The following is a 13,422-nucleotide window of genomic DNA, read 5'->3' on the forward strand; positions in this document are numbered from 1 at the left end:
TAACAAGAGCACTAACTGGTATTTAAAAATTTACTGTTGATTTTTAGGTTAGATAATAATCAAAGCATCAATTTTAAAGCATCACCATATATCTTGAAATACTTTTAGATAAAATGATATACCATCTGGCACTTGCTTCAAAATAATGTAACAGTGGGGAGGTGTGGTGAGCGGTGGTGGTATAAATCAAGCAAGATTGATTATCATTGAAGTTGGGTGATAGCCATTAGTTCACATTTATATACATTTGAAATTTTTCATTTTCAATTCATTTTAAAATATAGATTGCTACATCCTATCTGAGAATTATTGAACTAGAATATCTGAGGAAGATTCTGGGAATCTGAACAATTAACATATTCTGAGGTCATTGTTATGCACACTAGGATTTGGGAATTACAATCCTAAAACAATTTGTCTCATTATCTTGCCCTTGTCAGAGAAATGAAGCCAACTATATACATATAACTTATTTTTAAGGATAAAAGCTGTGTCTTTGTCAGGCTTGCATTTCCCAAGGAGATATATATGTATACGTATATATACACACGTGTGTATATATACGTATATACACACGTGTGTATATATACGTATATACACACGTATATACACACACATATATGTGTATACATACGTATATATATGACATATACGTATATATACACATATATACTATATATACACACATACATATATATACACATATATATTTAGTATACACTCAATACAATGCTAGTGATGTCTGACGAAATATTTATTTTTGTTTAATCTGAATAAATATTTGAGATAGAGTATACAAGACTTACCCACACATTCCCACATGCCAGGTCCATTTGGTATCAGGAATGTGTACCTTGTTACAGCTGTTAGCAATAATCTTTGGCCACATGAAATTTTTTTTCTCAGTTGGTGGTATTTAACATTCCTAAATTGCCAGTATCGCCATACCTCAATCAGCAAGGATAACATCTAACCAGATGAGAACAATAGCCTCTTCTTTCACATTTGGAGAGTAGATAATATAAGCAGCCATATGTAGTATATCCACACTAATAATATGGATGCCCATATGATCTTTCAAGTAAATAAACTGAAATGTTTTCACCTGTGATTACCCCAGGCTTTTCCCTTTTGGATTTTTTGTTTGCCTGTTTTCAATGTTTCATTTATTAAATAACAACTTTGACTTTCTTAAGAGAGTATGCTTAGGAAAATGTAATCTTTTATTGAGAATTGCTTTCCCAAAAACTATTATTTCCTATAACTTAGAATCCTTGAAAGATGTAGACTATAATAGATTCTGTAATAGATTATGTCCTAGTACTAGTCCAGGATTCTAAATCTGTCACTAACTAGTTAAGTAACTTTGAATAAGACATTATTTTTCCCGGGTCCTGGTTTCCCTACACACAGTTGACCCTTGAACAACATAGGTTTGAACTGAATGGGTCCACTTACATGTGGATTTTCTTCGACCTCTGCCACCCCTGAGACAGCAAGACCAATTCCTCCTCTTTCTTTTCCTCCCCAGCCTACTTATCACGAAGACAATGAAGATGAGGACCTTTATGATGATCCACTTCCACTTAATGAATAGTAACAATATTTTCTCTTATTTTCTTGATAACATTTTCTTTTCTCTGGCTTACTTTATTGTAAGAATACAGTATATAATACATATAACATATATAAAACATGCATTAATGGATTATTTATGTTACAGTAAACTTCTTCCTGGTCAACAGTAGGCTATTAATAAAGTTCTGAGGGAATCAAAAATCATATGCGGATTTTTAACTGCAAAAGTTATATGCGGATTTTTGACTGACATTCCTAACCACTGTGTTGTTTAAGGGTTAACTGAATATAATTCTAAAATAAATATGTCAGTCTACTCTTAGATTATCTCTAAGTTTACCTCCAGCTTTATAGTATTTCTAGGAAAAAAAACGACTTTGGATAACATTTAAAAACAAAACACAACATTTCCGGGGGAAAAAAAGACATAAAATGTTCTCACCTCACAGTCTTATATGGCAGTAAATAAGGTCATATTCATACAGTTCTGTTCTGAAGGTATAAATACAGGAATATGAAGGACTTTTCCCACTTTGGCTTACCTGCTTATGAGCATGGTCATAAGAATTAATATGATTGTCAAACTCCTGGTGTTTGTGATACTGCTTGTCACATAATTCACAGTAAAAGTTTGCCTTTACATCTTCCAGGGCCTTTGCTGTGGACTTCTCCTTTTCTGTAAAATCCTTTAAGAAAAAATACAAAAATGTTGGTTAGACTTCTTTCTAATAGCATAACCAGATCTCGTATTAATCAAGGTGGTATTTAACTTAAAGAAATATGACGGAGCACATTATTTTCTGGGAATTCATGACACTGTGAAAATAACTTCTAGTTTAGCATCATCTCTAACTTATCAACTGACATATCATGAGTTCTAAAGTAGCCCTGGCCTGGAGCTCAGTTTTTACTCATCCTTCTTCTTGCCACCCATTTCTAGGTTGTGATTGTGCCTATTACCAAGCACATCACTGGCCATTCTTCTTTATATCCTTCATAGCCCTCTGTTTTTCTGATATTATCCCTTAAATTTTAGTGTTCTATGCAATTCCATCTTCAGCCACATGATTTATCTATTTCATTTGCTCTCCCATGGGTGTCCCCATTCACACTATAGATACAGCCTGATGTATCCATGATGTTCAATATTGCCAAAGCCTCCTCCACAAGCATCGGTTCCTGCTACACGTTACCAATGGGTTTATGTCCATGTTCTTCAAAATATTCTCCTGAAAATTTGTAGTATGCTCCACTTAAAACAGTTTTGGCTACATAGTTCTCCTGCTTAAAATCCTGTTTTGATTATAGAATCTCTTTGATTATAGAATAATAGTGGCAAATGTTTACTGAGTATAAACTATGCGCAAGGTATATGAATTATCTCATCATTCCTCACAACAACCCTATGAGTTAGGTTCTATTTTCGTCTGCATTATAGATGCATCAACTAGTGCTTAGAGAGATTACACACTCATGGTCTCCAAGTTAACAAGTGGAGAAGGAATTTGAATTCAAACAACATATGCCTGGCTCCTTTGTTAGTAAACAGCTGTGATTTGCTATATTCCTTTAAAGCCAACCTTCTCAATATGCCAGAAAAACTTCTTACCTTGCCTGTATCATATTTTATCAAACCCTGCTTCTATATTTTCGTCTTTAATTCTATTACCAGATGTCACATAGCATTAAATTATCTGTTTTCATGTCTATTTATTCCACCAATTTTTTGAAGGAAGAAGCTATTTTATTCATTTTTGTTGCACAATACTAAACAACATGTTGTCTAGCCCAGAATATGTGCTACTTAATATGCATTACGTAAATTAATGGATAATCATTGTTTATATATTTATGCTTCATACCATTCTACAACTTCTGCTCTATTATCCCAATACCAAATAAAAGAGTGACTGGCACTTTGAGAATACCAAGTAAATATGTATAAAGAATGAATGAACAAACTAAAGAATGGATTTTATCTTTGTTTCTCCAAAACGACTACCCTCAATAGAAAGAAATCGGGTCATAAGTGTACATCATAGCAAATAGCTGACTAGAAAAAGAAAGTAAGCAGAAATAATTTAGGCATATTTTCAGAATGGGGTGAAGTAATGGGACAATTAATTTAGACATGTGTGTAACATAATGATTTAAGCCCAAATATAAGAGGGTAAAACCCATGGCAAAAAGAAAGAAGGGCATGATACCATTAACTAACGGCACAACTAGACCAAGTATATGGATTGCCTATCTAAGAGAGTTAAAGTAAGAATTTGGTTACAGGCCGGGCGCGGTGGCTCACGCTTGTAATCCCAGCACTTTGGGAAGCCGAGGAGGGCGGATCACGAGGTCAGGAGATCCAGACCACGGTGAAACCCAGTCTCTACTAAAAATACAAAAAATTTAGCTGGGCGTGGTGTCAGGCGCCTGTAGTCCCAGCTACTCGGAGAGGCTGAGGCAGGAGAATGGCATGAGCCGGGACACGGAGCTTGCAGTGAGCCGAGATTGCACCACTGCACTCCAGCCTGGGCGACAGAGCGAGACTCCGTCTCAAAAAAAAAAAAAAAAAAAAGAATTTGGTTACATTCTATAATAATGGTGGATATAAAAAAATTAGTGGACAGGCTGTAGCCAGTAATGAGAATGGAGACTCTGATTTCAAGGTCAAAACCCAGTTGTTGAAAGAACTAGGATAATTGCCAGCTGATACAATCACTATTGAGAAGTGAGACAGGAGTACAGCATTGAGATGGTGTTAAATCCCTTGATTTAGTAGACTTAGAATCAAGGAAAACCATTATTTCTCCACTTTTCCTCACTAAGTTATTTTTCTTTTTTTGAGGTGGACTTTCTCTCCGTCGCGCAGGCTGGAGTGCAACGGTGCGATCTCGGCTCACCGCGACCTCCCCATCCCGGAGTTCAAGCAATTCTCCTGTCTCAGCCCCTCCAGCAGCTGGGATTACAGGCGCGCGCCACCGCGCCCAGCTACTTTTTTTTGTATTTTTAGTAGAGACGGGGTTTCACCATGTTAGCTAGGCTGGTCTCGAACTCCTCACCTCAGGTGATCCACCTGCCATGGCCTCCCAAAGCACTGGGATTATAGGCGTGAGCCACTGAGCCCAGCCGTTATTTATTTATTTATTTATTTTTCATGTTCTTTCTTAGTATAATCACAGGGACTGGATTGAAACTAGGGATTACTTTGTTTTAATCATAGTTCTTATTTATTTATTTATTTATTTATTTATTTATTTATTTATTTATTTATTATTTATTTATTTATTTATTTATTTATTTATTTATTTATTTATTTATTTATTTTGAGACGGAGTCTCTCTCTGTTGCCCAGGCTGGAGTGCAGTGGCACAATCTCAGCTGACTGCAAGCTCCACCTCCCGTTTTCACACCATTCTCCTGCCTCAGCCTCCTGAGTGGCTGGCACTATAGGAGCCCGCCGCCACGCCCGGCTAATTTTTTGTCTTCTTAGTAGAGGCGGGGTTTCACCATGTTAGCCAGGATGGTCTTGATCTCCCGACCTCGTGATGCGCCCGCCTCGGCTTCCCAAAGTGCTGGGATTACAGGCGTGAGCCACCGCGCCCGGCCTAATCATAGTTCTTCTTTCTTCTTTATGACAACAGCCTTAGAAAACTGACCATGTTCTTAGATATTGGTCAACACTGCCTTAGTGCTCAGAAATACCGTAGGCCTCATGAACTGGGGTAGGGGAACAACTGAAAATTCAGGATAGATTTGAGGCTAAAAATGTATTTTTATATTCTTTCAGATTATGTAGGAGATTTTATGACAGTAGTTCAATGGTCAAGAGTGAATGTTTACCTTCATCTAAACATTCTATATTTCTAAAACGTTCTTTAAGTACCATATTGATGATTTTTAATTCAAAATTTTACAATTTTAAGACAGCTTCACCAAAATTTAAGTTTAATACCATCTTTTTCTGAACACTTATATTTTACAAGGTCGTTAGACTAAACTACGTATCACGTTTCTTGCTTCATTATTCTTGCCAGGAGATTATGCAGATATCCTTATCTATCTTACCTCTAAGGTGCTAATGACAATCTCCAGGGCATATTCTGGCCTCTTAATGTTAAGAGAGAAAGAGTGAACAGGTGGAGTATAAATTCTACCACAAAACATACAAACATAGACTGAATTATAAGGGTAGAAATCTCTATTATTTTTCAAAAGAGGCAACTGATATTTAGTAGTTTCATGTTTTGTATAAAATCTAATGGCTAGGTAATGGTAAAGGGGGGCATGCTTTTCACTGTCTCCATGCTACCTCATCCATCCAACCATCTATCCACACATGTAACCATCCATTCATTCAACTGTTTATTAAGTATTCATACAGTCAAGAATCTCTTATTTAGCAACTTCTAAATGTCAATTTCTTACTGGGTCTTACACTCATTAATTTACAGTTCAATGGGAAAGTTACATGTAAAGAGGTAAAAACTATAAGTTGTGATAGAGTGATAATCACAAATTGCTGTTGAGGGTTACCTAGATCAGACTACTTAAGAATAATTAGAAGTTAATGTCTCACATAGCATTATATACACATTTTTAGCACACATTATTTCTTGGCTTTTTGTTGAATGACAGGATACTTTTACTGAAAAATAGGCCTGAAGGTAAATAAGATGATTTACTCTCTGAAATAATTACACAATCTTTAAATATATTTAGAGATGAAGTGTTATGTATGAAAGGAGTAAAAAATGATGACCTATTCTCAGTATCAGTAAAGTTTTAAAATAAAGAAAGAATTACAGATACGAGATTTGATATATAATTAATTCATTTGCCAGTTATTTAAATTTCCCTTCTTAGAGTTTGCCTAGAGGAAGAGGTTTTGAAAGCTTATCTGACAGAAAAAAAAATGTATGACATTAAAGAAACCTTCTTGTTAATCACTCTCAATGATTCATTAAAGGTTGAAAATAAATTACAAATTGAATATGACAGTTATCTTAACAAGAGTCATTTTTAAAACATTCGGTAATGCCAATGGGCATTTTTTGTTGTCATTCAGTATGAATTCTGTAGTAATTAATTACTTTTTATAATTAATGTTTTGGGTGCAAGGAGAGAATATGTACTTTTTCACACCAAAAATTTTACATTAATGCATAAAACAGGTATGTTTTTTAAAGTGGCTAGTATTCTGACTAGAGTAATGCACTTAGAAATATGAATGTTTGCTATCAAATTGTTATTATTATTGTAATTATTATTACACATTAACTCCTCATGAACTACATTGTAAACTAGAAATGTGCCAAGCACTTCACACTTGTTCACTCACTTCATCTTCACAATAACCCTATGAAGTACGTTCTATTATTATCTCATTTAAAGATACGGAAAATAAGGCATAAACATGTTTAGAAATTCATTCACTGGATTAAAGCTCAGATCTGCCTGACTTCAGAGGCATGATTCACCATACTCAAGGCTGTTCCAATTACTTAGCATTTATCCAGATGCCACATAAGTCCAGGCTGTCTCCGCTAATTCATTTGTGGGTTCGGGATGATATGGAGCAGTTAACTCCCAGGAAGAGTGAGAGAACTAATTATAATTTTAAAAATCTATAATGCTCTTGAAGCTGAGAGATGGATACCAGGAAAATGCAAGGTAGTAGTCTTGTTGCATTGGTTGTGAATATGTGCTCTGATTATGAAAAACAAAGGGAAGAAATCAATTGCTGTTCTTCATAGCTCCTTATGGGTAATACCAGCACAGAGCTGTGAGAATTGAATTCATATTCTTTGCATGAAAGCCCACATTTGACCTTTCACTGTTATGTGTAAGAGATTGCTTTAAGAATTCTAATATTCTCTAACTCGTTCTATTATATTAGCCCCAAATGAAATCCTACTTCAAAGAGAGTGAATTTTTCCCTCCTCCAATCAAGTGGCTGCTGCTGAGTCAGAACACTCTTTTGGCACCCATCATCTTCCTGCATCTCTGTAACAGCTTGGATAACAGAAAACTTACTTTCGAGGTTTCATTCACTTATTTATTCTGTTTTTATAATAGGAAAAAAAAATATTTGTCTTTGAAACCTGACTAGCTTGAATGTCAGCCTCTATCTTACGGAAGTTCAAACTCCAAAGGTTTCAGTTATCTCAGAATAGATTAAGGGGGATAATAATAAGTAGCTTACAAGATTGTTGTGAAGAAAAAATTAGATAATTTTTAGGGAAGTACTAAGTATACCACATGGCAAATATAGGTGATGGGGCTCAGAATATGCCACCCCAAAATATGACTGTAGGAAACCTAATTATGCCACTCCAGTATGCCTCCTTAGCATAAGGATAATTTTGAACTAGTTATTTTAAGAAATCATAGACACAGGAGAAGCTTTGAAAAGTTACCTACCCTTTTCTAAGATAAATTTACACCTATAAAGGAAATCTTTACTTGTAAAGCTGTCTCCTAAGACACCTAAGACAACCTAAGAGAAGGCTAGCTCTAAATTACTAGAGACTCCTAATCAATGGAAAAGGCATAGACTTAAATCTGCATAACAAATATTTTCCTGTTTTGTAGTAGCACTTTTCATGGGTCTTAACCTTACCTTTCACTGCGTACTTCTTTGTTTTGGAGAATGATGATATTTAAGCCTGAAGTCTAAGACAATTCTTTGAAATTTAGTCTAGAGGTTTATTTATTTCTCCAGATTATCTCCCATGTGCACAAGAGCTATACATGTTATCAAACTTCTGTTTCTTTTCTTGTTAATTTGTCTTTTGTTACAGGAAGTCACAGCAAAATGTTTGAGAAGAAGAACATTATTTTTCTTCCCCTGTATAGGTACTCAATGTTTGGATGTTCTGTGGTCTGTTTGTGTGTGTGTGTGTGTATGTGTGTGTATCACTGAATGCATGTGACACTATAAAATTATTTTTAACAAATTACCATTTTCCCCTGAGTCTACAAAGCAAATTCCTGATGGAAATTTGGGCAGGTGAGAGGAATTTTTATCATCTTTAGCCCACTATCTCATACAAAAACTAGCAAATTTACAAAGAGAATAAAATACCTAGGAATACAGCTAAGAATGGAAGTGAAGGACCTCTTCAAGGAGGACTACAAACCACTGGTCAAGTAAATCAGAGAGGACACAAACAAATGGAAAAACATTCCATGCTCATGGATAGGAAAAATCAATATCATGAAAATGGCCATACTGCTCAAAGTAATTTACAAATTCAATGCTGTTCCCATTAAACTACCACTGACATTCTTCACAGAATTAGAAGAAACTATTGTAAAATTCATATAGATTCAAAAAAGAGCTTGTATAGCAATGACAATCCTAAGCTAAAAGAACAAAGCTGGAGTCATCATGCTACTGGACTTCAAAGGATACTACAAGGCTACAGTAACCAAAACAGTATGGTACTGGTATAAAAACAGGCACATAGACCCATGGAAGAGAATAGAGAACTCAGAAATAAGATCACAAATCTACAACCATCTGATCTTCAATGAACCTCACAAAAACAAGTAATCGGGAAAGGATTGGGAGAACTGGCCAGCCATATGCAGAAAATTGAAACTGGACCCCTTCCTTTCACCTTATACAAAAATTAACTCAATATGGATTAAAGACTTAAATATAAAACCCAAAACAACAAAAACCCTAGAAGAAAATCTAGGCAATAGCATTCAAGACACAGGCACAGGAAAAGATTTCATGATGAAATTGCCAAAAACAATTGCAACAAAAGCAAAAATTGACAAATGGGATCTAATTAGAGAGCTTCTGCACAGGAAACAAATAAACAACAACAACAACAACAAAACCACTATCATCAGAGCAAACAGGCAGCCTAAAGAGTGGGAGAAAATTTTTGCAATCTATCCATCTGACAGAAGTCTAATATCCAGACTCTACAAATAACTTAAACAAGTTTACAAGAAAAAAACAAACAACCCTATTAAAAAGTGGGCAAAGGGCATGAACAGACACTTCTGAAAAGAAGACATTCATGTGGCCAATAAACATATGAATGAACGCTCAATATCACTGATCATTACAGAAATGAACGTCAAAACCACAATGAAATACCATCTCTCACCAGTCAGAATGGAGATGCTTAAAAAGTCAAGAAACAACAGTTGCTGGTAAGGTTGCAGAGAAATAGGAATGCTTTTACACTGTTGGTGGGAATGTAAATTAGCAACCATTGTGGAAAACAGTGCAGTAATTCATCAAAGATCTAGAACTAGAAATACCATTTGATCCAGCAATCCCATTACTGGGTATATACCCAAAAGAATATAAGTCAGTCTATTACAGAAATACATGCATACTATGTTCATTACAGCACTATTCACAATCGCAAAGACATGCAGTCAACTCAAATGCCCATCAATGATAGACTGGATAAAGAAAATGTGGTACATATACACCATGGAATACTATGCAGCCATAAAAATGAATGAGATCATGTCCATTGCAGGGACGTGGATGGAGCTGGAAGACATTATCCTCAGCAAACTAATGCAGGAACAGAAAACCAAATGTCACATGTTCTTACTTATAAGTGGGAGCTGAACGATGAGAACACATGGACACAGGGAGGAGAGCAACACATACTGGGGCTTCTCCAGGGTGGGGTAGGGGGAGGGAGTGTATTAGGATAAACAGCTGATGTATGCTGGGCTTAATACCTAGGTGATGGGTTAATAGGTGCAGCAAACCACCATGGCACACGTTTACCTATGTAACAAACCTGCACATCCTGCACATGTACCCAAGAACGTAAAATAAAAATAAAAATAAAGCTATCAAATTTAATTTTCTTTGCATAATTAGGGTTTTCAGGAGTTTTTAATCTCTGTTTTTTGTTTTTACTTTTACCTATTTAAGAATTCCAAACATAGTCAAGAGAGCATAATATGTACTTAATTAACATTAATATTACTAATGTTGATTTCTCCAAAGTTATGACTGACTTTTTTTTTTTTTGATATGAAGTCTCACTCTCACCCAGGCTGGGGTGCAGTGGCACGATCTCAGCTCACTGCAACCTCTGCTTCCCTGTTCAAGTGATTCTCCTGCCTCAGCCTCCTGAGTAGCTGGGACTACAGATGCATGCCACCACGCTCAGCTAATTTTTGTATTTTTAATAGAGATGGGGTTTCACCATGTTGACCAGGCTGTTCTAGAACTCCTGACCTCAGGTGATCCACCTGCCTCAGCCTCCCAAAGTGTTGAAATTACAGGTGTGAGCCACCGTGCTGGGTTGATTGTCTTCTTTTGTAAAAAGGATAGTCTTTGCATTCCACAACATTTAACATGGTACTTGTTACTTAGAAAAACTCAGTAACTATTTATTGAAAAGTGAAATTAATAATAATAATAAAAAGGCAGAGAATGCTTTTCTCTTACACACATAGACAGTATGGCCTACCCTGGCAACACAAGTCATATCATGGAGAATTAGACTGTTGGAATAATGTTAGAGTAGATAGGTAAGTATGATTCCAAACACATGGTAGTTTTAGACTTTTAGAACAATCTTTCTTATGTAGATTCTGAGATCTATGTTGCTTATTGAAGAGTTTTCCTAAAGTAATGGAGACTGGCAATTGCACACAAATCCATAATCAGAAATGCAGATTCTTGTCTTCCAATGCTCTTCCCATTTTACCATAATCAATTGTTTTTCTTATAGTTCAGTGTGAACCAAGTATCCATTAGCCAGACTTGGAACGAGACATAAGCAAAATTTGACTTTTCCATCAATGCCCAGGTAAGGTGTGATGTCAGCCACTAACGAGTTTTGAAAGGGATTTTTTCTCCTCTTATTAATGATTCATCAAAGATGCCCACATTAAAAGATAAATACAAGCACATTAAACATGTGAAATTGTCTCTCAGTGGCGTTCTCTGGGGACAACTCAGCATTGTTTCTGATTTGGAAAGAATGACAAATTTCTGACTTACAGGCAGGATGCCAGACTACATTTCTATACATGAAGAGACAATATTTAAAGTTTGCTTAAATAATTGCCTATTTGGGGGATGTTTATTAATTGACTGCAATTGAACAGGGATTATTATTATTATTATTTTATTTTTTTGAGAAAGAGTCTCACTCTGTCACCCAGGCTGGAGTGCAGTGGTGCGATCTCAGCTCACTGAAAACTCCGCCTCCCAGATTCAAGCGATTCTCGTGCCTCAGCCTCCTGAATAGCTGGTACTACACGGGCCTGCCAGCACGCCCGGCTAATTTTTTGTACTTTTAGTAGAGACAGGGTTTCACTGTGTTAGCCAGGATGGTCTCGATCTCCTGACCTTGTGATCTGCCCACCTTGGCCTCCCAAAGTGCTGGGATTACAGGCATGAGCCACTGCGCCCAGCCTGAAAGGGGATTATTTTTTAGGAACACATGCATTTCCGTTAGGACCACAGTTATCAACATTGGCCACCACCAATTTCATCTTCCTCGGCATGAATTAATATACAGTTCTTCCACCAGAAAAACATGTTAGAAAGGAAATAAGGAAGTCCAGGTGAATCCAAAGATAATCATAATAGCAGCTATTGCTTTATTGCTTAATCATGCTTATCTGTCTAATGGAAGGAAAAAGGGGGAAGATATAATTTCCAGATTTCTTAATGGTCAGACACAGATGCTACATTCCACAAGTTTATAAAGGCTGTAGATAGTTTTGCAGAGTTGCTTAACAACCAATAAAACAGGGCTAGGTGCGGTGGCTCATGCCTGTAATCCCAGCACTCTGGGAGGCCAAGGCAGGTAGATCATGAGGTCAGGAGAACGAGACCATCCTGGCTAACACAGTGAAACACCATCTATACTAAAAATACAAAAAAATTAGCCGGGCGTGGTGGCTGACGCCTGTATTCCCAGTCACTTGGGAGGCTGAGGCAGGAGAATGGCATGAACCCAGGAGGCGGAGCCTGCAGTGAGCCGAGATCGCGCCACTGCACTCCAACCTGGGCGACAGAGCGAGACTCTGTCTCAAAAAAAAAAACCAATAAAATAGTAAATAAAACACACATAAACCAATGAACTTTTGCTGACACAATGCAGTATTAGCCCACCAAAATGCAAAGACTATCAGTCTCTCTAACACAGAACATTTCAGGGCTCACCAGTAAAATCAGACAATATCCTTGAGTGGGGAAGAAAAAAGAGTGACTAAAAAATATGCATATTAAGCCTGGGTTGGGAAAATGCCTGAAGCAATTAAATTACAGTGAATTCTTGACCTAGAGTTTATGTTTACCAAATGTCTATGAAAGAATACATGAATTAATAAATGTAGTGACTGAAAGAACGAATACATTTGACTGATTAATTAATTTATTTTTATCCAGTTATTTAATGTGCTAAAGGGGAGAGAATTGGAATTCCTGAAATATATATGGTGGTATAAAAACTCATATAACTATAAAACACAAAGACTGAGTCTTAATGTAAACTGTAGATTTTGCTAATAATCATGTATAAATATGGGTTCATCAACTACAATATACTAACTGATATGGTTTGGCTCTATGTCCCCACCCAAATCTCACCTTGAATTGTAATAATCCCCATGTATCACAGGAAGGACTCAGTGGGAAGTAATCAAATCATGGGGGGTGGATTTTTCCTGTGCTGTTCTCATGATAGTGAATAAGTCTCATGAGATCTGATGGTTTTATAAAAGGGAGTTTCCCTGAACATGCCCTCTTGCCTGCAGGCATGTAAGATGTGACCTTGCTCCTCATTAACCTTCCGTCATGATTGTGAGGCCTCCCCAGCCATGTGGAACTGTGAGTCA

At 36.4% G+C, this 13,422-nt stretch overlaps 1 protein-coding gene across 1 annotated transcript in view; it reads right to left on the reverse strand.

The window, feature by feature from the left end:
* Window positions 1-13,422, reverse strand: part of ZNF804B (zinc finger protein 804B) — a 612,804-nt gene that overhangs the window by 120,978 nt on the left and 478,404 nt on the right. The window contains exon 2 of the mRNA XM_032761133.2: window positions 2,121-2,264. Coding sequence (XP_032617024.1) covers window positions 2,121-2,264 — 144 coding nt within the window. The remainder of the gene's footprint in view (window positions 1-2,120; window positions 2,265-13,422) is intronic.

Source organism: Hylobates moloch, unplaced genomic scaffold, assembly GCF_009828535.3.
Source record: "Hylobates moloch isolate HMO894 unplaced genomic scaffold, HMol_V3 SCAFFOLD_1, whole genome shotgun sequence".
In the NCBI taxonomy this organism is placed as follows: domain Eukaryota; kingdom Metazoa; phylum Chordata; class Mammalia; order Primates; family Hylobatidae; genus Hylobates; species Hylobates moloch.